The sequence below is a fragment of the Opisthocomus hoazin genome, chromosome 4 (genome assembly GCF_030867145.1).
Source record: "Opisthocomus hoazin isolate bOpiHoa1 chromosome 4, bOpiHoa1.hap1, whole genome shotgun sequence".
NCBI classification, from domain to species: Eukaryota; Metazoa; Chordata; class Aves; order Opisthocomiformes; family Opisthocomidae; genus Opisthocomus; species Opisthocomus hoazin.
This window is the reverse complement of record NC_134417.1, coordinates 54,570,894-54,597,034: the sequence shown is the minus strand read 5'-3', so window position 1 is coordinate 54,597,034 and position 26,141 is coordinate 54,570,894. Positions and strand designations below refer to the sequence as shown.

The window sequence follows — 26,141 nt, the reverse complement described above, 5'->3', positions numbered from 1 at the left end:
GCTGGGTTAACGTGGTGTTCTTGGATGCCTCCCTGACCTCCCGCCTCTGCCCAGTGTCCGAGGCAGCCGGGCTCTGTTTTTGGCGGGGTCTCTTTTGCCGCAGAGCGAGCAGGAAGTGCTGAACGCCCGCAAGGCAGTTTATGGCTGCAAGATTTACAACCCTGGTTTGAGAAGTTAAAAGGGTTGCGTGGCCCAAGTGCGATTTGAGATAGTCTTTGAATTTCAAAGTGTTAATTTGAATGGAACTGAACGCAATTTTTTTCTGGCAGCTAGTTAAACTCAGAAGCTTTGGAAACCTTGTTGGTTTTTCCCATGGAATGATGTTTTACTTTGTGCTGAACACCAGTATGCTATGAAGAAGGAGCGTAGCATCTTTGGATGTTGATCACTCCACTGATTATTGTGTTGTGGAAAAATTAAGGTCGGAGATCGACTCCTCCGCAATGACCTCCTGCGGCATTCAGCTGGTGGCAGGCAGTTCATGTGCAGGATGAAGAACGCATGAAGAAGATGATACCCTTCAAAACAGTGCATTAGCTTTTCACTCTTTCCTCAACCAGAACAACTTAAATATCATAGAAAAATACAAGTACATAAGCACTGGAAAATTCTTAATTAGGATCCCACTGCTTAGTATTTCTTGTTTACGTACATAGGCAATGTATGCACATCAGGACCAAGAAGGAATTTTGCCCTAATTGAAAGCCTTTGGAATTTTTGCTCAAATCATTAATCTAGGTTATCTGATAAAAGTCCGAAGGAAGCTGAAAGATGAGCACTGTTGTTCTGACTCCCCGATCATGTCACTTGTTAACAAGTTAATTCCTCCTAGTCCAGTGGTTCACTGAGCGCTTGAAGCCTCGCGCCCAGGATGTCACAGCAGAAGCAAGCAGTGCTGGCAAGGTCTGTGAGGGCCAGACGTGGCTGGACTTCCCTCTCAGGCCTCATAAAAGGTGTATCCTCTTTCCCTTCTGTGTTTGGTACCTCAAAGAAAGAACTGCTGAGTGACCACAAAACCTCATTCTTTGTGAATTTCTGTTAATGATGCTAGACAGGAAAAATATATCTGTAATGAGGGCAGACAGCCATTCAGTTACTGTAGAGGAAGAATAAAAGTCTGAGCTGTGTCTTACATGGAATAGCCAACTTGCTGGATTATAGGGGAAAGAAGCAGCATTCAGCTGCCGCACTGCAATGCTAACTCATGATTAGACAGGCAACATAATGCTGAGGCATCTTGATGTTCTTTTTCCAGCAGAAATGCTAGCGAGTTCGGGGTCTGGTGATTTGCCTTGTTTTAAAAAAATCTCCCTCATGAAGATGCAGGAACGAGCATTGCTGCAAATGTTTGCCAGAGAGCAGACGAGAGGTGGCAGAGACGTAGCCATGCTCTGCGGGGCAGGTTTGAGGTCACGCTCAGACCCCAGCGCATCCTCTCCTTTCAATCTCAACGCCCCACAACGCTGCAGAAATACACAATCACAATCAGCAATACCTTATACTTATTGGAAGTAGACGCATACCTTTTCCACGGGGTTGGACTGAAATTTGATACAGTGATTTTTCACTGAGTATAAGCGTGCATATTTCAGATAATCTGGAAGGCAATTATTATCGCATAAAGTATTTGTGCAATAATAATAATTGTGTATGATCTCTGAAGGGTTCAGTCATTCGAAGTGCTGAATAGCCTATGTCCATTGAACAAAATATTTCAGGACAGGTTTAGCTTTACACGAGTAAGTAGTCCAATTGCCCTCACTAAGGCCACTCATCTACTTAAATGTCAACATGTATCTAAGTGCTTTCCTGGATTCGGGCCAGAACATTTTGTCTTGTGTAAGACAAGGTCCTAAGAAGCCCTGCTGCAAATGGCTGTAGTCTGCAAGAGTCCCAGAAAGGTGAAGGAAAATAAAACAAAGACAGTATCACTTTGTAGCATAGTTGTTCTTTTACTTAAGGAATGTAGTTTATCATTAATGATTGGCATTACTGCAAAGAAGACTATTACTATATAAAGGCGGCAATACTAGGGAATGGAAAGGAAACATCATTAGGTATTTGAAACATGGAGTAGGCCTGGAAAGCAGAGAGATTTTGACTGAGATCACGATTATCTTGCTAGCAACTCAGAGTTGTGAGGTTCTTTGGCACTCGTTTTGCTTTTGGGGACTGGACTCCCAGCACGGGAGGGGGGGTTATCATGCAAAAATGAATACAGCTCCAAAACTGGGTTGCCTGAAGGATGGAGTACACTCTTTCCCTCACAATCCTTAGCTCTCTGAAGGGTCCCAAGTCCATGAACTGCAGTCCACGAAGGTTCAGTGTAGCTGATTGCTCTTGGCCACATTAAAAAATGGAAAAATCTAACTACAAGCAGTCCTTTGTCTATATTGATCAAAGTGAGTATAAGGTGAGCCCAAGCACGTCACCATGAATCAAACGAAATTCCCTTTAGGGTAGCTAATGCAGTTGCAGTCATGCAGGTCATACTCTCATTTGGTGTAGCCAACCTAACTTCATGCTCATGTGTGTAGATAGAGAGTCTTTAATTTGTGTGTTGAATTTCTCAATTGCTGTGTTTTTACAAGAAAAAAAATCCCGTATGTAATTCTTTTTAGTTGAAAGCATGATAAAGAATACCCTGAGAGTCCCAGGTTACAGAACAAAATACAGATATTGAGATAATTTCTGTAAGTTTTAATTAAGTCATAGCTCACAAGATGTAAAATACGCAATGTCGAGCTGCTGCCCAGCACTTTTTGCTTCTCTAGGAGTAACCATCCTCCTGTTTCTATTATATGGACTTTTCGCTAGTCTGACAACCAAGGAACCCACACACCAACCTATCTAGCACTACTCTTAGGCTAAGGGAAGGCAGAAGGGAGGCGATAGCTCATTATAGTCTGCATTTGAAAGAAAAGCAGCTCCATATGTGGAATAGTACATTTTAATACTTGGTGGATTTGTAATGTCAAACTGTTGTATTAAAGCGTAAAATCAAAATGGAAGCTTTGCTTTGCCTGGCAGATATTTCAGAGAAACTTGTGCTAGTGAACAGAAAGGTCAGTGTTTAACTACAAGGAAAAGAAAGAATTACTATGCAGTTTGTATATCTTACATTACTTCTGTTTAAATTTAAAAATATACTAGACAATTTCAGGAAAACTCGTTCACATATAATGAAACAATCTTAATGTCGTAGGGTAAAGATTTTTTTGGCTGAGTTCATTTTGGATTCCCACTGGATTTGTAAGTCATTCACATACTAAAATCTTAAGCTGATTCCAAGCCCCAGAAATTCAAATAAAGTACCTATTTATGGAACCTACTGTTTTTCAGGCCAATTTTTCTCTTTTCCTTGGGCAACTCACATTTACATTTACAACCAGTATCTGTGAGGTGTTTCCCATGCTTGGTACTGGGGAACAGTGCTGTATATTGTTCTTTAGCTCTGTTTGGTCCTTTCACATAGTTTGTCTTGCTGGAAACATCTATTTCATGTGCTTCATGTAATTTCATTTATTATTTCCAGAACATAGCTTTGCATTTTATGGGGAAGAAACAAAGGATACTCACCACAGAATGTGGAAACAAAGAAAATAGTGGTGAACGTGTGTGTGTGTGTGTGTGCATACTCATCATCCAGAAAACATGCTGATAAACAATGTGAAACAAAGCATTATTAATAATTGAACAAGCTAGATGGAAAAAAAAAAAGCCAAAGAAACTGGTTTTTCTTCCAGCTGACCAATATTTAAGTATTATAAGTAGCACCTCCTCAGTCAGAGGTAATGACTGAAATCAGCAGAATTTAAAGTTCTGAGATAATTGGTCAGAAAAAGAGCTGAACTTAGTTCTAAAGAGTTGGGATAAACACAGCTGCATTTCTAAATGCCCAGGGAGCCTTTGTGAGGCTTGAAAAGATAGGAAGGTAAGTAAATCAGTCCCTGAATTTCATTGCCTATCTTATGTTAAAATGCTGCACTTAATGAAGATGAATCAAGATAATTTTCCTTTCATTGACACCATCACACTTTGCACCTGTACAGAATCATTTATGTAAAGCAGCTGGTATTATTATAGTGCCTCTTACTTGAGACTTCAAATAAGATTAAAGTGTATAAGGTGCCTTAATATAATTAAAACAAATGAAAATACAAAGATGCAGACTGGTAGAAATCAGTGAAGCCCATTGATATATGCTGGCAGATCCTTTGAGCAGGCACAGCCCTTCAGTTCTCCACTGCTCTTTGTCCTAAGTTCCTTCTAGATACACATGTCTGCACCAGAAGACATTCTTCCAGACAAGAAACATCATCCAGTGTTTAGAAAGGGAGTCAGCAATTTTGGAGGTCCCGGATCCATTTTCAGCTGTTAGACATTTCCTAAATTACCCAGAGAATGTCTGGGTGAGACATCAGAGACACATAAGAATATGCAGTCTTTTGCAAACAGATGCAAGATCACACCGCTTGCATTCCAAGCTGGATGGCTAGGTGCCAGCTCTGAACTGGGGGATGCCATACATCTATACAGTGTCAGCGGCAGCGAGCCTTGATCTTGACTGGGGCCTTTAGTCCTCTCTACAATGGAGATACAAATAACATTAATTAAAAAAATTATTAAAATCAGTAATCTGATCTTATTCTTCATGGATATGCAAATATTCACATTCTGTTTCTTGCTTAGGAAGAACTTTGGAACTTAGGGGAAAAAAAAGAGGAATTTTAAATGGAGCAAAACCCCAACATCTTCTTCACCAGAAAGTGACTTTATTAAGTACTGAAACGACTAATGTCAAATAGCCAAGTAGCACGCATTTAGGCCTTGGCTGCTTCAGCTGGACAAAAAGCATATGGAACACATCAGTGTTAGCAATGCAGTCTAAAAGAGAATATCCTTTCTTCGACCCCCATCAGTTACTTCCTCGTTGTATCCGAATGTAAGGAGCTCTTACGTTCATAATCACTTCATGAGATTGGTCTGGTTTTCTTCTTCCTCTGCACATAACCCTTGACAGCTAACCAATTCTTTGAATTTATTGTAATATTCTATCACAAGACTTTTTTTGCAATAATATATTTTTCTTCCATCTGATCAACTTTTTTTTTAATTTATTTTCTAATGTCCTCTTCTGTCTTCAACTCTGTTTTCCAGTTCCAGTGGCTAACAGTTCTTACCCCCTGTCTCCTAGCATGGCTTTCCATTTACCATTTCCTTGGCTTTTTCTCCCTCTCCAGTTTCAACTTGCCCTTTATCTCACAGTTCACTCTTCCTTTGCCCTGTCAATACATTGGTGCTATGGAATATATTGACAGAAATCCTGAAACTTGTTATAAGTAAATGTTGTTAGTTTTTACCATCACGTCCTTTTGTCCTTCTCTGCTGTATTCCCTTTTCGTTTATTTCCTTCATTCATCTGCTTCCCCTGTATACTATTTTCCTAACTTTTCTGGGGTTTCTTCTGTCCATGGGCAGTGACTTAGGAATGCTCAGAGGATTGAACTTGCTTGGAGATTTTTATCTTAGATAGAAGAGAAGTGATTTGTGCAATGAGTTCAAGAAAAATGAAACGTGTAGATCCCTAACAGAAAGGAGGAGCTGCATGGGAGAATGAAGGATGGAAGGATTTTATCTGTACAAAAAGGAGTTAGAGGTGTGCCAGCTGGAACGGCTTTACTTTCCCAGCCTCCCGATACATGCAGGCAAAAAGATGAGAGAACTAGAAACTTTTGAAGTACTGCTCAGTCCTACCATTGTCCCACTAGAGAGTCCCCCTCCTGGTGACTGTTCTTCCAGGAGAACATTGCCATAGCAAAGACCAGAAGTGAGGAATTTCCTTTCTGTTTTTTGGCAGAAGAAAAGTGGTGCTTTCCTCATTCTTCAGCAGCTGTTTCCTCAGAAAATGAGGTTGCTGTATATTAACAGTGAAGTTTTGTATACATACATTTATGTGAAAATCCAGAGAATATAAGAAAAGCTACATTAACACTCAGGACCCCGATTTTCATGTATGGCTCACGCAAAATATAAATGTTTCAGAGAAATTAAGAAGAGTATTTTCTGCCTACTGCACTCCTATCAGTGTGTGGTAATGGTACAATAGATGCTTAGTTAGGGTCTTCTGACCAGATGTTTCAACCATAAAGACATTTCTAGTGCAGAAGTTTTGAATATGCATGTGAAAGCATCTATAAATACTGTAACTTCTTAGTGTTTTTAGAGCTAAAAATAAAGAAAACAAATACGACTGTTGACTTACGCTTTGGAATTTGAAAGATTAGGTGCAAATTAAATGGCGGATTTCTGTTTAGACCTGTGCTGGTTAGTGCAAGCCTACCATCCCCATGGGACAAGAGCCGATGTTAATTTTATGTACATGAGCAATATGAAAGAAATTGGTGGGATTAAGGAACTACATTACAAGCTTTACCACAGGATACAGTCTCACTGGCTGTTGTGATGCTCTCTACCCGTCTCCACGTCAAACAGCGTGAAAAACTATGTTCCACCATGTGCTAGGAATTTTTTAAAAAACTGTTTCAAATAATTGGTGCTGTGTGATTTTTCTCAAATGACTACAAGGAGACACATTTGTGCCTTGGGGTATGACAAGATTAACCAACTCCTGTTCTCCCTCCACCTCCTTTGTGGGCATATACTAAGAACACTGTATGATTTCTGGTAACTCAGGGAAGTGAGTAGGCTGAAGTGAATAATGTGGATTTTGACTGCCATTCATTAAAAGAACTTCATTCCTCTGCTACACGTATCTTTTCCTCTTTCTGTGGTATTGTGTGTTGTAAGATTTCTAACATGAGATGCTGACACCAGCATGCAGTTAACGGTTTATCAGCAGAAGTGTGTATGTGTTAGCTCGCCTATTTTGTCTGCAAAGTGTGTATGTGTTAAGTTTCCTATTATGTCTTCAAAGTGAAGACATAACACAGTGCAACTCCTGCTAAGCCTGTGTAGACCCAGTGTTTACCCGCATGGACATGATAAAATGACAACAATTTTAGAAGGAGCTTGGCTGACAAAAATCAACATGTTTTATTTACTTACTCTCCTGAAAGGGAAGAGGTGCAAATTTCCTCAAAGCAGTGAAAGTGTTTAATATTCTGCTAGGAAGAGAATTCACAAAGCATATCATCCTGAAATTACAAACTAAAAGCTTTCTGTTGTTTTCTATGTGAGAGTTTAATGGAAGGTTTTGATCAGTATTAACAATTTAGTTAGTTTGCAAAAGAAAACTTTAGGTTTGAAGAAGTTACAGAAGCTCATTGTGGGCTATTTTATTTGCATGCTCCTGTAATAATAGAGTCAGATGTCTCAAATTACAAAAATAGATGACTTACGAAATGCCTTATGTCCCAGAAGTCAAATGACTCTGTATATATCCAATAGTTACTAACAAATATAAGGAGGGACAAAATGAAATCAAATCCTTTGCAGAATTCTGGCGCTCAGTCCATTTTGTAACTTCTCCTCAGAGGGCAGAGTACAACACTAGGAGGTGGCAAACACTGTTTGCATGCTCTTTTTAATGATGCACCAGAAACACTTCAAGAACAGGTTTGTTGTTGCAGTCTCTCTGGTAAAACATATGTGCCTCAGCTGAAATGCGCATGATGCAAGTCTTATCCACCGTGTCTGTCTTTCCTAGTAGAAGAAAATACAAATTTTGCTCCATGGAAACCTTACCCAGTATAACCGCAAATATGATTGTTACAAAATAAATTTTTGCAAATAGTGATACTAAAATCAAACAAAAAAGATTTGATTTTAGCTTTTTCAAGACTGGCAAACAAACAAAGTGCTATTAGAATGTGATAAACTCTCTTTTCCAGTTAAGATAGGCTCAGGATCCCCAACAGAGTCACTCAGAATTGGTGCCTAGGTCAAGACTTTCAAAAGAGACTGAATTTCTAGTTTGGAAACTGAGACCTTAAGGGAGCCTGATTTCCAGAAAGTCCTTCATGTCTCCTCTTCAACTTCCCATTAAAGTGTCTAGTTCACTGTTTTAAAAGGCAGGGAATACTGTTGCTCAGTTTTGTAAAATCTTGACCTTTTCTTCAACATACAAAGAGTCTCATTTTCAAAGCAATGTGATTTAAAGCTGCATTGCAGCCAACTAACCCCACAGCATGATTGTCTTAATTACAGACAGTTTAGAGAAGAACTTTTGAATGATCCTGATTTGGAAAAACACTCCTGGATTCAGTAGTCTGGAGGGGAAAAGTTGATTTACTGTTAAACTCTTGTTAATCCTCAACCCTCGAATTTAGCAGGCTGGTAGCCAAACTAATTGGCGTGATAGGTAGGCTAGAGACTAAACATTCCTTAGGCTGCAATTGGTAGGCTAAAATGGTTGAGCTGCTTGATAAAAAAAAAAATCCTCGTACTAGTATAATGAACTTTCTGAAATGATAAACATAATTAATTTCAAGTACACACTGTTAACAAATGCTTTCCAGTAAACAAATCTGTCAATTCAGCCTATGTTTGCCTACATACATTTTTGCTGTCTTTAGTGCACATCCGTTCATATTCCCCCACTTGTACTGTCTGCTCTTTTTATGTGCATACGACACACCTGCACTTTACAGATGTTGTATACAATAATGCATTATTTATAGCTAAACTTTGCTTTGGATTAATTATGAATGAGATTCTGACTGTAATGGGACTGCTTAAACATGTATACTTAATTATAAACAAGTATAATAAACAAATATGTGCAAGACTGTGACCTGAACAATCAAGTCAGGCAATTACAAAAATTATCACTGGAATTCTAGAGATACTTATAATAATGAAAAAACATATTCCAAGCAGAGATGTCAGAAAAGCAACATCTAAAATGATAATTAGTAATTAAAGTTTTTCATGTTTGGAATAAAAAAACATTTAGGATATTAGTAATAATCTGGTATTTGGTTTGTTTAAATTCTGGTCATTTAGCCACTGGTTAGGGGTTTAAACACTGCCTGTTTCTTGGCAGGTTTCTACTGCCACGCTATTTGAGTTAGAAAAGTTCAATGCATAATATTAGCTTAGCTGTGGAACTCTGATATTTAATAGGATTTTACGGAAATAGCTAATATGTGCACACGACAGCAAGTTCTGTTAAATATTGTCACAGAGGTGTCCTTTGATTCCATTATAATCCTTATTTCATCTAACAATTAAACAGATAGAGCCTGCTGAGGCCACTGTTGAATAATAAGAAAGTTTCTTCGGCCCATGGTATTCAAAAAGTTGTGGCAAAGAAAGTATACGGTTTACGTTAGCATAACATGAACTACTTCAGAAACCTGGGCTCATGGGGATAACAAAGGTTTCCACAAGGCAGCCTGATATTAGTGGCTATTTCTGGGACTTTGGTTTGTCAGAAATGCTTCATTTTGTAAATGGGATGGAAGCATTTTTGAACTTAATGCATTCAAAATGCGCCTGAATAAACACTTTGCTAATGTCAGGAAACTGCAGAACAGAACAGGGCAAGAATAAAAATCAGTGAATGGCTATCAGAAGAACTTTCACAGTGAGAGAAATAATTATTTGCTACCTCCATCTTTCTAGCACAACCTTTCTAGTTTAGTGTCTGACACCATGTCTTCATCACTAATTAAATTTCATTAATTAGAATGAGCATAATGCCGGTCCTATTATATTGACTTGCAGGCATGTGTCCCTAAGATGAAGTTCAGAAGTTTTACTGGTTCCTTTGTATTTAATCATCACTTTTACAGCCGAAAGTCTGGCAATGTCTGCAGGTCTTGATATCATTCATTACAGAACCACCAAGCCTAAAGTGAAATCATTTCTTTTTCAGTGGTGTTATCTTGTTTCTACACAGGTTGGACAGATAAGCAGAGTTGAAAAGGGAGGGCTTTTTTCTTCTTTTTTCTCTGAGACAGGACTGATCAAATTTTGCTAAAGGCCTTAAAACTGGTGTTTTAGTATGTGCATCTTAAGTAGTGACATGACACAAAGCACACATCTTCTTCCTCACCAGTTTACTGCCAACGCTCTGTGACAAATGATTCTAATAACATTTTGTACCTGTTGCGCGTAAATCTCATCCTCCAGAAGAAACAGTGATGATCCTAACGACAAAGTGTCTCCTGTAAGGGGTGGTTTGTGATGTGCACACCTGCAGATACAATACTGAACATTCCTTTAATATTCAAGGCTGCCTTTTCCTACTTACATGGCAAGGCAAGATGTTCAGACAAGGGACGTTCAGACAAGGGCAAATGGTGAAATTGCTGTATCTCCAGCTAATGAAAACCTCAAAGTTTGGCTATTTCCAACCTTAAGTGTAATATTGGTGTCCCTCAGTGTTTATAGCCTAAATCCTGCAAATGTCTAGGTTTTCATTTAAACTTAAGCATTGTTAATAGTTTGATTAAAATTGGGACCATGTATAAGAGTGATGTAGCAGCGTCAGGTTCTGAACTTCCGTGGCCCACTAGAGATGCTACTGAACAAGTAATATCCTCCAAATGGGCTCATACTTTCCTCCAAGCTGGATAACACTTCCTGGCCCCTTTTTCCTATAGTGACGAACACCGTTGTCCAGGCTTGTGGGCAGAATATTGCCTGCAAGTCATGGACCAGAGATTAATGATTTATTACACGTAACTATTATGCAACTGAAGCAGTTTTATTCTGTGGGAGTGGCGTGGCACTTCCATGATATGAAGACAAGTGAATTGCTGTATCTTAGTTACGGGACCTCTCACCTCAAGGGTGAGTTGTTTGGTCCTTTCCTTGCTACCGAGACAATTAACTAATAACGCCCGTGAGCAGATTACTGCTAAACTGCAGTCGCGTTCCCACTTGTGCTTCGTCTTCTTCCTGGCCCAGTGTCTCTTGGTTTCCTTTCTGTAGTGTGGCACAGCTTCCCAAGGCAAACATTCTCACCAGCAGCAGTCTGCAAGCTGGGAGCTGTCTAGTGGCAGTGAGGACACGGATGTGAATCCCTTCAGGAAGAGAGGGGTTTAAAATAAAGGCTCTCACGCTCCACGCGGTCTAATCACAACGACAGAAGAAGGCACCGCCCCCGCAGCTCTCCGTGTTTCAGAGGAGTGAGCTGCTTCTTGCTGTCCCCCAGGAGAAGGTGGAGGTGACTGTGGGCTGTGGGCCACCACCAATGGACGGAGGCACTGCTCGGCAGTCCGCAGGAAGGTCCTGCAGCTGAGGGGCAGGATTCAAAATGTACTCTGCACTCCAGTGTTTCCACTGTGGGACTCCGCACCAGCACACCCACGGTGGGTATTTACGCTGCCTTGTTCCGGGTACCTACGACAGGAGTCCGGTCTCCGGCACCAAGGCTCCAGACACAGCCAGCAATCTCCAGAGGGTGACTGGGAGAACCTAAATCACAAGTGTAGTGCTTTTGTTCAGCTGTAGTCCGAGTCTAGCTCCTGCACTAACCCCTTCGGCCAAACGCCGACGGTCGGATGGCGTGGGCCGCCTCAGCTGTGGCTCCTCGCGCTCCTGTGTCCGCGGCTCCTAACTCTGCCCGTGCTCTCGACGTAGCACCTCCCCGTCTGACTCAGCTTCTGAACCTCAAGCAGAGGGCCAAGTGCCTCAACCGCGGCATTTCATTTCCCTTTCTTCAACTCAGATCGCCAAGCGCCGAGCTATCGCCATGGGCGGCCATGCCAAGACGTGCGAACAGGCGCAGCGCGTGGCTCCCGCCAGCCGCTCCTCGCGCGCCGTCGCTGGCGCCCGCCTGGCAGCAGGCGCCGAGGCGTGAGGGGCAGGTAAGGGCGCGCCGGGCACACGCTCCCCAGGCCGACAGTCGCCAGGCTGCGGTTTTCACCGGGCTTTTACTGCCCCAGCACCCCGCCGCCTCCCTCCCGTCACCGGTCGGCGGATCGGAGCGGGTCCCTCCGCTCCCGGGCCCCTCCGCTCCCGCCCGCCGGGAGCTCCGCCGAGGCGCCGGCGGCAGGGCGAGGCCCAGGCCCGCGGGGCACCTCACGGAGCGCGGGAGCGACCGTTGGGGCCCCCCGCCCTTCCTGCGTGCCCCGGCGGCCGGCGCAGCCCCTCGGATGGGGACGGGACGGGACCGTGGGGCGGGGCGGCGAGGAGCGGGTCCCCCGCGCCGGGCAGCAGCGTGCGGCAGGGCCCGGCCGCCCGGGCCCTGCCCCCCGGCGCAGCGCCCCCGAGCTGCCGGAGGCGGGTGCCGGCGGCGGGGCCGCCCAATCGGCGCGGCGCCGGCCCCGGTGATTGGCAGCGGCGGGCGGAGCGGGGGGCGAGCCCTGGCTCACCCTGCCTTCCCCGGAGAGTTTCCCAGCGGGGGCGGCCGGGGCTGCCTCCCTTCTCGGGGCCGTTGCCGAGTGTCGAGCCGGGGGCGGCGGCGAGCGAGGGGAGCGACCGCATGAATCAGTTTCTCTCTGTATCCGGCTCCGGGCAGAGGCGGCGACCATAGCGGGGAGGAGGCGAGAGGAGGGGGAGAAAGCGGCTGTGGCGGCGGTAGCCCGGGGGGCTCGCCGCGGCACCTCGCCGCCGAGGTGGGTAGCGGGGCGCGGCGTGCGGGAGGGCGCCGGCTACCGGGTGGAGGCACGGCGGGCAGCGGGGCGGGGCGGCCCGGGGCCGCGGTGTAGCCGCTGTGGGCGGCTGGGTGTCGGGCGGGGAGAGGGGAAAAGTTGCCGCCGGCGCCCGGGCGGGTGCCCGCTGCTCGCCGTCACGCGTGGCCGGAGAGGGGCTGCGGCGGGCCGTCCCCGCCGGGCGTGGGACGGGCTGTCCCCGGGGCCGCGCCGTGCTTCAAGTTCTCTTTTCGCTCCCCGCGATTGTGGGTTTCGCCACCAAACACCGCCATCAACGTCTCGCTCGTTTTCCTGGTTGAGCGGCCCGACCAGCGCGGTTCCTCCCGCCCCGCTCAAACGCCCCCCCCGGCCCCACGCCGCGGGGCGGGCCGGCCCCTCTCCCCCGCGGCGGGGCTGCGCTCCGTGCCCGCCCGGTGCCCGCCCGGCGCTGCCGCCGTGCTGCGCGGCCCCCCCCCCCCGGTGTGAGGGCGGGCTGTCACGTTTCACTCCTTCTCCGTCCCCAGGTGCCGAGGGACCGGTGCTCGCCGAGACGCGGCCGAGGCGTTTGCCCGCCCCCCCCGCTGCCGCTCCCGGGGCTGCGCGTCCTCGGCCGCCAGATGCGCGGAGGGGAGAGACTTTCGCTCAGAATCCCCCCGTCGTGAATACGCGGAAAGCGGAAGAGGAGCCGCCGCCGAGCAGCTGCGGGAGGAGGGCAGGGGGACAGCGGTGCGGTTCCTGCGGTAGCCGGGGAGGCTGATGGCGGAGTTCGGCGGCGGCGGCCCCGGCGGCGGGGGGCTGCCTTCCTCCCCGGGGCCGCTCCTGGGGAAGGTGGCCTTCAAGGCGGGAGATGGGGAAGGCGGCGGCGGCGGGAGGTCCCGCTTTGACAGTGCCGGCAGCCGGGTCTCCAACGGGGACTGCGCCCTGGCGGGAGCCGGCCGGGAGCCGGGCTCGGCGCCTCCTGCGAGCCCGGAGAGCAGCGGCAAGGAGAAGGGGTTTGCCGCCGGCCAGCAGCGGGAAGGCAAGCCCGGCATCCCCCGGAGGAGCAGCATCATTAAGGTAAGAGCGCTCGCTCCTCCCCGCCGGGGTCTCGGCGCTTTCTCCGTGGCGGAGGCAGGGAGATGCGGGCGGCGGGTTTGGCTCACAGAGCCCTGGCTCTAGATGAAAGGGTAGCATAGGCGGCTTCTTTCCCTTCTTTCTTTTTTTTTTTTTTTCTTTTCCCTTCCCCCTGTGGTGAGGGGACTTGATTTTTCCTTTGTCAGAAGTGGACGGCAGTGGGAGGATGGCTCTGTGCACATCCACGCTGGGGGGTGGGGGGAAGGGCATCATGTTTTGAGGTCTGTTAAAACAGAAGGCTCCAACTCTGGTTGGAGGAGTCGAGAGAAACTGGCTGGCTGGTGAAAAGGCAAGATGGGCACCAGCGTGGCAGGGAAGGACGCGGTATCCTCGTAATTTGGGGCGCAGCTGTGCGGAGCGGTTTTGTGGCCCCGCTGGCTTGTGACAGGCACACGGCGGGCGACCAGCGATCCCCGCTCTCGTGGGGCTGGGGGTGGGAGAAGGCGGAGCAGGGAGCGTTCTTGTTAGGAGTGACAGCTCGTTTAACGGCAGGCTGTGTTGTACTTCACCTACAGCAACGTGTTTATTTATACTTCGCTCTGCATATTCTGAATGCTAATGTTGCAGCTTGGAAAGCAGGGGGAGCATCAGTGGTAGAATGGAGATTGGGGAGAAAAGAATGCCAGTGTTTTTTTGATACATTTCTACAGTTCTTCTCTTTTCATAAATCCGTGGTTCCTGAGAGCTGACACTTTGTCTTGGGTTCGCTTTCTTAAGTCCAGTGAAAAGGCTGAGAGAACACAGAGTAATTACTCCGTTGGTGTAACGGCTGCACTAGCTGTGAAAGGAAGCACAAGTTCAAGTACTTTAGAACTGAGTTTAATCAAGATCAGCCAGATCAAAATCAAACTAGATTTGTTGTCATCTTCTTAGATATTTATATGCATCCAAAATCAGCATAATGAAGTTCTGCTGGCTGGATGAGAGGAAAAAACGCATGGAAATTCCAGACTAGTAGTGTATCTCAAGTTGTGTAGCCGTCTCCTGGGCCTTGCTGTAAAAGCCAAGGGGAGAGCAAGGGCAGTCAGCAGTGGAACACATTTGACAGCCTGCACCCACCCTTCCTGTTCGAGCAGTGATGCTGGGCGTGAGCGTCTGTCTGTGTGTGTGTGCGCGCGTGTGTGTTAAAGAAATTATAACAATAGGCAAGGGCAGCTGAGCTTGGGGTTGGAGTAACTTCATGTTTACTGGATTTGCCAGTGATTTTTTACAGGTCTGGTATTTCCTAACACTGTTTTGTTTCTTCTGTGGTAGCCCGAGAAAGACAACTAGCGTTGTTTGCAGTGTGTAGCATGCCATCATGCTACTTTGTAGTGCATGATTTGATTATACAGCAACCTTCTGCCTCTCTGGGGAGCAAACAAGGATATGTTACCTAGGGATGTGATACATTAAGATCAAGAAGCATGAGTCAAGGAAATATGTTTTGGGCTACATTTCGTGAATACCTAAGTCAAGATTCTTAGCTTCTACAGAAATGATAGCACCTTGGAGTATAAAATTACTCAACTTTCTGGTATTGTTATTGATGAATACCATTTTGCAAGTGTGAACAGTAATCTGTTTAGTTGCGAAGAACTGATTGCTACAACTTTGTGTTACTGTTTGAATAATTACAACGAGTGGAAAAATCTGACAAAACTGCATTTAAAATTATGTGGTCCATATTTTAGATATTACTCTTTCAATACTTCTGGGAAAAATCACTTGTCTTCATATATACTGAATATTCTTCTGCCTGGTTAGTTCAGCATTTTACAGGTAGTTTGAATCTGGTTGTGTAGGTGCCTGGTTTTCGATATGAAGCCTTGTAGAATATCTGGCATGAGTCGTAAACCTTAAGATGCTTCTTGTTTTCTGCTCTTGCAGAGCAGAGGTCTGTAAAAAAGAGCGGGAAAAGTAAAATGTAATCTAATTTTGGAAAGTGTTCCTGGAGTTTTGGTAACTTACATCAATGATGCAAAAATGCTCTTAAAGAGTATATGGACTAACCTCAGGAAACGGGTCTGTGCCACGCAGATGCAGATTTCATACCCCCATGCAAAACCCAGCATTGTTAGTTGATCTGTAAAATGCACATTTATGGAATATCTAATACTTTAAATGTTTTGCCAGCCGATTACTGTGTGGGCTTTTGAGTCACAAACAGAAAAATTGATGTTTGAATAATAGTTCCAGTTGAGATTATGTTCTTTAGAACTGCATGTTAGTGCATGAAAATCAGGAGCACAGAAATGTATCTTTCTTTGGTTTTAGTCTGTGCTTCCATTGGTTGTCTATTTTCATAACTCTTCTCAGTGCTGTCGCTGCGTTTTTTCCCTTTCCTTTCTTACTTGCAGTCTGTGTTCTTTCTCTTTTCTCACTGGGTCTGTATTTTTTTCTTTCTATTCTTACTTATTTTGTGCACCTGCATAATTTTGGCTTTTTCTTTCTGGTTTGGTACAAGAGAGTATACTCTTTGAGGCTGAAGTGTGATCTGTGATGATGACAGGTGGTAGAGCCTCTGTTACTGGAAAAACTAATAAGTTCTTCATACCATGGTATTTTACTTGGCCTTTCACTCTCGTATATAAGCTGCATTTAGGCCGAAAGCGTTAAAGATCATGCCCTTCATTTGTAGCAGTTTTTATGGTCATTGCTTACCTTTGCTGAACCAGACTTGAGGGCTAGGGACTGCGTATCTGTGTTTAAAGAGACCTTTCCACGTTTATATTTCTTACTCTACGTATTTATGAGATTCTGATTTTTCAGAAGTGATAGTGATGACACATTGTGCATTCATGGGACATACATGGGATTTAGGCTCTTCAGATACCTGATTTGCGAACTGATTTATGTACCACTTATTTGTATGTAGTGGTTTCCTTGGTCACTATTTTGTTTTTCAATAATATGTTCCTTGGTGCAACTGGCTACCGTTTCCTATAATGTAATTTCTTACAACACTTCCTATAATATTCTGACGAGTGAATTTACAGTTAGTCTGTCTTGCAGTTCAGTGTGGATATAAGCATCCTGTGAACCTCTCTGAGCTGCTCTGACAGTTGGCAGTGGGCTTGCTTTGTTTTTGTGTGATGTTCCTCCACATCTTCCTTAAAGAGGCTTTGAGGTGGTAGGAGTTCGAGAAGCTTTAAGGCAGCAAATGTCTTGTGGTGTATATTTTTCCTCAGACTAGCTTGCTTCCAAGGGTCTCCAGTAACAATAAACGCTCGCGGAACCTGACAGTTTGTCAAAACTGTAGACCTAGACAGAAAGAGATCCAGCGGGATAAATATGTCTTTATTAGGAGAGGTGTTACAGTAATAAAATGAGAAGAGAGGCACTGAGGAGAGACTGTGGTTATTTAGGAAGACAACAAAGAGAAATAAATGGAAAAAGGTGGCTTGGCATTCTGTGAGCAGGAGTGTTCTTATCAACATGTATCTGGAAGCAAAGTCCAGCGTTTTTTTTTTTTTTTTTTGCATATGGTAATACTGATCTCGGTGTCAATAAATTTCTTGGCTCGTAACTTAAATTTGTATCTTCCTTTTTTTATTCTGGGTGTAAACTCAAGCTTTCATTTTGTAAGTCATGCACTTGCTGAGCATTGGCAACTGCTAAGTTCCAAAGTTGGTGAGAAGAGAGGAACTAAATTTAGCAGGTAGATATTCTAGGGTACAATTTTCAGCAGAGCTTGGCTTTGGAAACGAAACATTCTTATGTCTGTGTCTTTCTGTGACTGAGGAGTTCTATAGCATATGCATCAAGATCTTCTTTTTCCTTATTAAAATATCAGTGTATGTTATTGCCTTGTTCAGTCTTCTGTGATCTCTAGTTCATACTGTATACCTGTTTGTATCAGGTGTACAAAATATGAAATATGGGAGAATGTTATGCAGTATTTTCTACCACTGTGATTGCTTTAAAGGCTTTAATAAAGCCTTTTGCATTCATGGTAAACTCTGAAGTAGTATTTTCAGTAGGTGTAGGTTCTCTACAGTCCTAAACTACCATCGCCACAATGGCATGTCAGCAAGTCTTTGTGGAGACCCAGGAATAGATAGATCATAGTTGTTCACCTTCCATCTAAAAGGATATGAAGGAGTTAGGTTGCTGGAATTAGTTCAAAGTATATGAAATTACCTGATTTTCAGTCATCTTTCATACTGGGAAAGAAACGAGTGTAGTGACACTGTTGAGATATTTTACATATGTGTGTGTGTATATATATATATGCATTTATGTCCAAGTAGCTTTTCAATGTGCTAGACATTTTCAAGTAAACTTGGTTGAACAATCACAGGCTCAAAGGTGCTAAGGCTCCTTAAGTTCAAACAAAACAGCCATATAGAGGAAAGAAGGAGAAAACTAGCATGGACTTTCTTTCTCTGTTCCCTTTCTCCTTGGAAACAAAATGCTACATTATGAGGTGAATTCTTCGTGGTTACAGAAGATCGGTGTGGAAGAAAGACATGAATGTCCCAGCAATAGAAGATACTTTGCTCAGAGCACACATGCTATTTGACACCACAAGAACCCCACACATTTAGGAAGCAAGGCTGTGAGAGTTTAGCTACTCCTACATCTTACCTTGGGCAGGCTTTCATCTAGACAACCAAAGCGTAGATTTTTCTGAGGAGCTTTTTCTGGATTTGTTTTGTTGGTTTGTTTCTTAGTTTCTTCTTGTTGATTTATAGTAATTCTGTCTCATCTCTTTGGTTTGTCAAACAGTATGAGAGATCTGAATGGCTAACTGCAGCTGCATAAATGCTGGAGCTTTCTGTTAGAGGATACTTACCCTTTGATTTGTTGGACTCTCAGCTAGCCTATAGAAGGTCAGAGCACCTATCAGTATTTGTATTCCTCCTCCTTCATCCTCTACTACTTATTGTGTATTGGCTTCCTAATTTTTTAAAATATAATCTATATTTTAAAACAATACTTAACACCATATAGTAGCTCTTCCTAAATCATATTTTCTGCCATACAAAAGCTGTATATCTTGAGTATTGTATATAGTATCGTATATATACATTAGATATATATATCAGGCAGTTTACTACTTGTTAACAGTGACACTGGATTGAGATATGTCACAGCCACTGAATAAGTATGTTGTGCAGTGCATTTGATATATGTTTTTATTTGCATTAGTACTTTCTATAAACCGCAGTGATCAAAATTTTATTTGGATATATGTAACACAATTTAAAAAAAAAAAAAAAGGTGTTTCTAGAAATGTATACACAAGGATACTCACTTTACCCAAGTTCAGCATGTGAATTAGTTAGCTTAGGTACTATAGCCCATGAAGAGAAAGTATTTTTTCCAAAAGATGACTCGGAGTGGGAGTTTAATGTGAATGAATTTAGCTTCTCTGACTTCTCTTCTGGAAGAGCTTATCTATCTATTTCTGTTGACTATGTAAAGAGCTTGGCTAGTGTGAATAATAGCAACTCCTTCACCCCCTCCACCCCCAAACCCTTAGAATATCCACAAAATGTTCAGTCTGTTCAATGGTGAAAAATCTAATTTTTTAAGCTAGGAATTAGAGCAGTGGTCTCCTACCCATGGCTCACAGATAATGCATTGCTCCCATGATTTGATTGCATTCATGGAAGATTTAAAAATTTAGACTGTGACTGACAGGACAAATTAATTGCGTAGTTTCCCAGCCTTTGCTGGTCCATGGATGATGTTGACGTCAATCTTTGTATTATTCCCACTGCCTCTATTAATAAAAGCCCTTAAATAAAATTTTCCGATTGTCTATCTTTAAGGGCCAAATTAAGTTAAAACATGTATTATGATACTAGTACGTTGATTCTAAAATGTTAATCGTTGCACACAAATGTGGGATTGTGTTCAAAATTCAAAACTCCAAATATAGACAGACTAGCAGGTAGATTTTGGGGGAAGAAAGGTGTGTAGAGGTTTGTGTTTAATATACGTGGAGAAGAGGAAAATATGGTAAAAAGCAGCAGCATATGTGTACTGAAGAATGTTTGAAAATAGGGCTGGAAGAGACCTCAAGAGGTCAGTCTACTCTGCTCCACTGCTCTGCTACATGATCGACTGTTAATAAATTTCAGTCTGATGCTCTTTGTCTTTTAATCACCTTTTGTTTGTGATCTTTCTGTGCAGAGCTACTGGCTGATTATTCCTCTTTGTATATGGGCAAAAGGAATCATCTGCACAGAGTTTAAAAACTTGTACTTTTCCTGCTGACTGCATTTAATTGTTTCAGATCTTCAATTTGTCAGGCTCCTTCTGATCTTAACTTACCTCATAACATGCATGCAGCTCTTCCATCTTCAGGTGAACAGCCAGTTTTAACTGTGTTCTCATTTCCATCAAACAGTAATACATGATTTTTTTTTTGTTAAATGATTGTAGTTTATGGGTTTTAAATATAATTCTGTGCTCCATGGTTGAAATAAAAAGCAGTTAATTTTACTCTTTACCGCCTGTAAACTGGCCAATATGGTGTTGTAGAATCTAGTTCAGAAATACAGTTTATGAGCAAAAGTCTTCCTTCTAAACATAATAAAGTAATAGACAGTAAGGACAAATTTTATGTTGGCATAAAAAAAAGGTGCTTTGAAAGGGGCTGGTTTGTTTGTCTTTAAGGAGAGTAAGTAGCAAGTGTCACCTGCAGTTGTGTTTATGAAGGCCATCATTACTGTTTTACAGTTGATTTGCACATCTGGCGTGCCTTTTAAACGTGGGGTAGTGCCATCACTGTACTTACTTCTCCCTGTTGTAGGAGATTACATATGTAGGGATTCTTTGGAAGGATATGTTACCCATCGTCTTGACTGCAAAACATCTCTTAATTTCTACTTAACTAGTTTCTTTTCAAGGACTGTCAGTATGGACTCATCTGTCCCTTGCCTCTGAAGAGGAGCATGCCTGAGTTCACCCACCTCTGCCTGGCTAGACCTTGACCTCACCAAATGTCAATGTTCAAGACAGCGAAGAGTGGAATATAGCATGTGACTGGAAATCAGCAGTACTGAGGCTCACAGTGTTAACCGGTGCAGTCTTGGGAAAGTTAAATAGATGATTCATTTCTGCCTCTCCTGGGATTCATTTTAATATCATTTGACCCTTCGGAATAAGTAATAAAATATCCCTGGGTACTTCAGATTGCATCCTGTGTTCAGGGATCTTTTCAGATGCCAAACATTCACCTTCTGGAAATTGTAGTGCGTAGTTCATCAGCGCAGGCAGACTGAAAGTGCCTTTAACAAACAATCAAAACCCTTTCCAGAATAGCAGCTGGGATTTTTATAAAGTGAAAAATATAAAATAACAAGATACTAAGCCAGATTTCCAAATTTACTGTAAAAATATTTAATAAAATAAACTTATTTGTGGGTTTTATTTTGGTATAAGAAATAGGTACCCTACAAATACAGAGCAGGTAATTGATGTTATGTGTGTTAGTGTCGTGACTGTCCTGATACCTTCACTAGACTTGCTGAAAATGGTTTGATATTTCCCCTAAATTATGAAATCATCAGTATTGCAGATGAAAAAGAACTGCTGCTCTTTTGTTAGAAAGCACTTCGACAGAATTTTTGAGTTCTTTTTATGGTTGAGCCTCTGTGATTATGACTTCTGTTTTTCTTTCCTTATTTTCTTTTGTTTTTCTTTTGTCCTTTCTTCTTACCAGCATTATTATTTTGCCTTCAATAAAAAAGGCAGAGCATTATAATGTGTTAGCATCCGTGTAAGTGAACATATCCCCATCCTTTACTGCCCTTTTTAGTGTAGGATAGGAGAGGAAGAATGGTTGTAAAATTCTGCAGCAGAACGATTTTGTTTCATGAAGCACCTCTTACGATGGAAAATTCTGATGCTTTGTAGATTTCATTACCTAGTTCTTCAAGACAAAAGTGTTTGACATTGTCAACAGTTTAACCGCATTCCTTAAAATGAAGTGTAAATGACTGTTTATTTAAATAATAATTTAAAAAATTACTAAGTAATTCTTTGTATTATTGAAGTGTAATTTAGACTAAAAGGACAGGAATTCACCTGGCTGTCAAAGCTTTTGTTTAGATTGTTTTCTTCCTACGAGTTATTTTTGGAGTTTTTAGGATAGGCATTGTATATTGAGTTTAGGTGACTGGTGTAACCGGTACAGAAAGAATTGTTTTAAAAAAAGAAAAAAGGCAAGACAGCAACTTTAATTTTATATACTCTACCTTGCTTTTTCCTTTAGTAACTTGGAAGCAGAATGAATATATTTCATGTATATATTGGAGAAATAGTTAGTTTCTGAGTTACTGAAATACATACATTTTTGCTGCGTAAGGCCAGAAAAACTCAGCTGGAAATAAATCACTTCAGGAAACAGCTTGACTCAACTGAAATGTATCTTGCCATTTACAGAGAAAGGCCACTAAATCAGTTTTTTTTTTTTTTAAATATGCTAATAGCAGGTTGCCCCAAAAAAGCATTTTCATTCTGAATCCTAGAGTTAAAGACTAATATTTATGTGAAATGAGAATGTATTTGTCATGGCACGTTACTACCACGTAGTGGAGAGAGCTAGAGCAGACATTGGTAGTTTGCGTTCGGATGGTGTTATGTTTTTGTTGCTTTTGAAGAACCTCCAAAAACATTTTATGACTTATTGGATTGTTCTTGATTTGTTAAACTCTAGCTCTCCTTTATTTTCTGTTTGTTCTCCCCAGCTGTAGTAGTTGCAGTGATGCATCTCACGAGCGTTGTTTGCGGTTGACACTTTTCAGATTTACTTGTTCCTCATCTTGAGTAACGCGTACCGTGTTCCTCAGGCGTGGTCCTTTGTCAGGGAATGGCCACCCTGACTTGGAATCCGCTCTGAGAGCGGTGGCGCGGTGTGAAGGCACCAAGTGCTTTTAGCTGTGAGCGTTGCCTTCTTGATGTTCTGTAGATTTAGAAGTAAGGCTGTGGAAGAATTCATGACATGGGTCAGTTACTTTCCTGCTTAGCCTGGCTCCGGTTTGTCACCTTCTCCATTGTGTCACCCTGCCTGTTCGTCCCTCCCCTTCTTTGGACTCTCCCCATCCGTCCCACAGCTTGGCTTTTCTGCTCCAGCAGCAGAGCGACTGCAGACTGGCCATGCTCTGCTTTTCTTCTTTAACAGCTTGTGGAGACCTTTCTGCGCCCAGCAGAGTGCTGGCACAGAGCAGAGCTGTCTGCATGGTGCATGCAGTGCGGCAGTAGTTTGTGTCTGCTCGTGAATCCCTGAAAAGGAGTGACAGAGAGGGAGCGCTGCTTCGAGCGCCAGGCCGTCAGCCTTCGCAGTGGGTTTGAGCACTGACCGTGCGATGAAGGCTGGCTGCGCAGGTTAGGGCAGATGCATCTGTTTCCCCCGGTCTTCAAAAGCTTCCAGCCCTTGTGAATTTAAGAAAGGTTGCCAGAGTCAGACTGAAAGTCCGTTTGGCTCATTAGCTTGCCTCCCACAGCAACCACTGTGAGACAGAAGAATAGAAAAAGCCTCCATTCCTGACATCTGCTCCCAGCCTTAAGTCATTTGGAGCGAAGACACCTTTGTGTTTAGCAATCCTCATGTTTTTTTTTTTTTTTCCCCATTAGTTGTCAAGGACCAGTTTGATTTTTGGAAGCTTTTCACCACTGTAACGTCCTGGGGCAGTTTTTTAACAACGTGTTTTGTGACGAAGTCCTTTTCTGCCTGGTTTTGCCCGGCAGCTACTGACTTGTTTACCTGATAACCCCTGGTTCTGGGGTTAGACCGGATAACAAACAGTTGTTTTGTACTCGCTTTCTCTATTCCACAAATGAGTTGGAAGGTGTTCATCACATTTGTCGTACGCCATCTTTTCTTTTCAGGCTAAAGAACCTTAACGTGTTTAGTTGTTCCACCTATTGAATCTTTTCTGTGCTTTTTTCATTCTGGTGCCCTTTTATGTATTTTTTTTCCTTACATTTTATTAGTTTTTTTGTGGTGCGGGACTAAAATGGTATTCCAAATGTGTGGTAGTCAAATGTGTCCACTATGGCATAATAAAGGTTTAGCAATATTATGATACTAAAATGGACTGTAATTTATTTATTTTTAGTGTTGTCATAATCAAAGATTTAAATGGTATCACTGTCACTAATTGGCAGTGGGGGAGTGCTGTTAAAACCTTTCACTAAATATTTAAAAACTTCTTTTTGAAGAACTATGTAAGAATCTCAGTGCTGGTGATGATGCTTGTGTTGGAAGTGGCTGGCATTAACGTCTTTCCAGGAGACTGAAGTTCTGTTAGAAATCTTTTAAAGTGATAAAGTCTTTATGGTGCTGGTGACACACAACATTGCTGATTAGCACATCAAGCTTCTAGCTGTGGTTGAGTACATTTATTTACCCTGTAACAGAATAAAATGGCACGGACATTGTATAAAGCTGAAAAATACGGTACTAATAGAAGTCATTTAATTTTATATGAAAAATATAGTACTAATAGAAGTCATTTCATTTTGTAACAAGCTCTTAAATATGAGAGAAAGAGGAAGGACGTTGCTTTTGTAAATGCAGTCTCATAGTATTTTGGATGTCGTAGATTTTTGGATTTTAAGGTTCTTGCTCAACACTCATGTTAATGGATTGTTTTAGCCAAGCTTTTATTTATTTTGCTTTTACATATGTGAGGCTCTACAGGACGGCTGTGTCAGAGTCCAGAAGAGCTAAGAAGGCATTTCTGGTTTTTAGGAAACTCACACAAACTGCAACAATGAGATCAGATAGCTTCCTGAAAATAAGAAACGCAGCTAGTGCTTCACCTCAGAGAAGAATTTGTCTGAGCATTAAAAAGGTTATTAAATGGTTACAGTAAGTAATGAAGGATAACAATAACTAGAAGTTTTTGGGTCGCACGAGACTGATACAACAGCGTTATATTGGAAGGAAATCCCAACACTTTGTCACTTGAAAATAGAAATGGTGTGAGGTGTCTGTTAAGATGCTCTCCTGAGTTTTTTTTAGGGTTATCTCCTTTTTTTTTTCTCCCCTCTTTTTCTTTTTTTTTTTTTCCTTTCTGCTTTGAGGAAGGAAATTGCTTTGTTTGCTTTTTCCGTTCTTCATAACTTTCTGGCTACTGAGAAGGGGAGTAATCCCTCTTAGCCTGTTCCTTCTTAGTGGGGCTGCTGTGTTGAGACAGGAAGACACCTTTGTTATTCCTGAATTCCTGAGGATTCCTGAATCCGCATGGTTTTGTGTGTCCAGTTTGTGACAAAGTCCAGTGCCTGACTCCTGATTTCTGAGCATCACTGTCAGCAACGTTATCTTTATGTAATTCTTAAGTTTCAAAGCTTCAGATAATTCTACTGCTTGTTTTAAAATGTCTGATCATGTGTTATTTTTCTTCTGTTTGAAAGTGATACATGCTCAGCTGGAGTAACAGAACGTGGCATGGATTTACATTGTTTTACATGTGCAAATTAATATTTCTGCCCAGAACCATTGAGCTTAACCTTCCAAAATAGTAGTTGAGGAGTTCCTGCCTTGCCAGGGGAAAATTTACCTTTTTTGTCTTGGTAATTGCTGAGGAATTTTTATATTAACCAGAAATCATAGCTCAAATATATACTTTCTGTGTGATCAGCTACAAAAGTATATTTTTTTTTTCTTTCACATCTAATCCCAAATTCAACTCTGTCCTTACTGGATATATAAAATTTCCTATAATCATTTGGTGCATAGGGGATAAAAAAGAGCCTTGTGACTAAAGCTTTGGCCTCAAAGAATTGATTTGCAAGATTAACCACTTCCTACAGACGCGAGAATCTGGAATTAATTTTATTTTTAAAAAATTAGATTCTAATGTTTAGATTTATAGTACAGTCTGCAAACAATCTCTGCATGTATTGGAAATATTCTGAAATGAATAATTCATTACTGAATTTATTTCAGGTCTTTCTCACTTTTTCTGGTGAATTTAGTAACATTGCATTATAGAGTACAATCAATTAAATGTATCTTTTGCTGAGAAAACATACCATCTTGTGATTTGAACATGGTGTGTAGTTCTCCATCATGAAATAGGTTTTATATTAATTCGATAGATGCTCACTTTATTAAATGATACTTGTGGCTGAGATGATGGAGAAACAAGAATTTTCTGATGCATTCTGTTAAAATACAGCATAGCTGTTAAATGTTTAAAATGTTTTTATATAAAACTAATAAAAGTGGAATTGTTTAGTACATAAAACAGAACCGCAGAGCAACAATATGTTTTTTCTGTTTGGTTTAGAACCTACCCCTCTCTGCCAAGTCACTAAGTTCTGCAAAAGTCAAAGTCATAGTGAAAGCTAATCCTTACCTTTTTTTTTTTTTTTTTTGGCTTATAGCGTAAAACACGTAGAATACAGTTCTGTGGTCTAGAAACGCATACCTCATAACCCTTGAGTAATTTCAAAGTCTTCCCCTTAGTGAAGATTCCATGAGTTTTGTAGTTAAATGTCTTAGTTAATTATGTTTGGGAAGAATGTTAACTGTTCTTT

The 26,141-nt window shown here is 42.3% G+C and overlaps 1 protein-coding gene across 1 annotated transcript in view; it reads left to right on the top strand.

Moving 5' to 3' along the window:
• Nucleotides 1-12,269: 12,269 nt before the first annotated feature.
• PLCL2 (phospholipase C like 2) overlaps nucleotides 12,270-26,141 on the top strand; it is a 112,310-nt gene continuing 98,438 nt past the window's right edge. Inside the window, exons 1-2 of the mRNA XM_075419059.1 lie at nucleotides 12,270-12,530; nucleotides 13,070-13,601. Coding sequence (XP_075275174.1) covers nucleotides 13,302-13,601 — 300 coding nt within the window. The 5' untranslated portion in view covers nucleotides 12,270-12,530; nucleotides 13,070-13,301. The remainder of the gene's footprint in view (nucleotides 12,531-13,069; nucleotides 13,602-26,141) is intronic.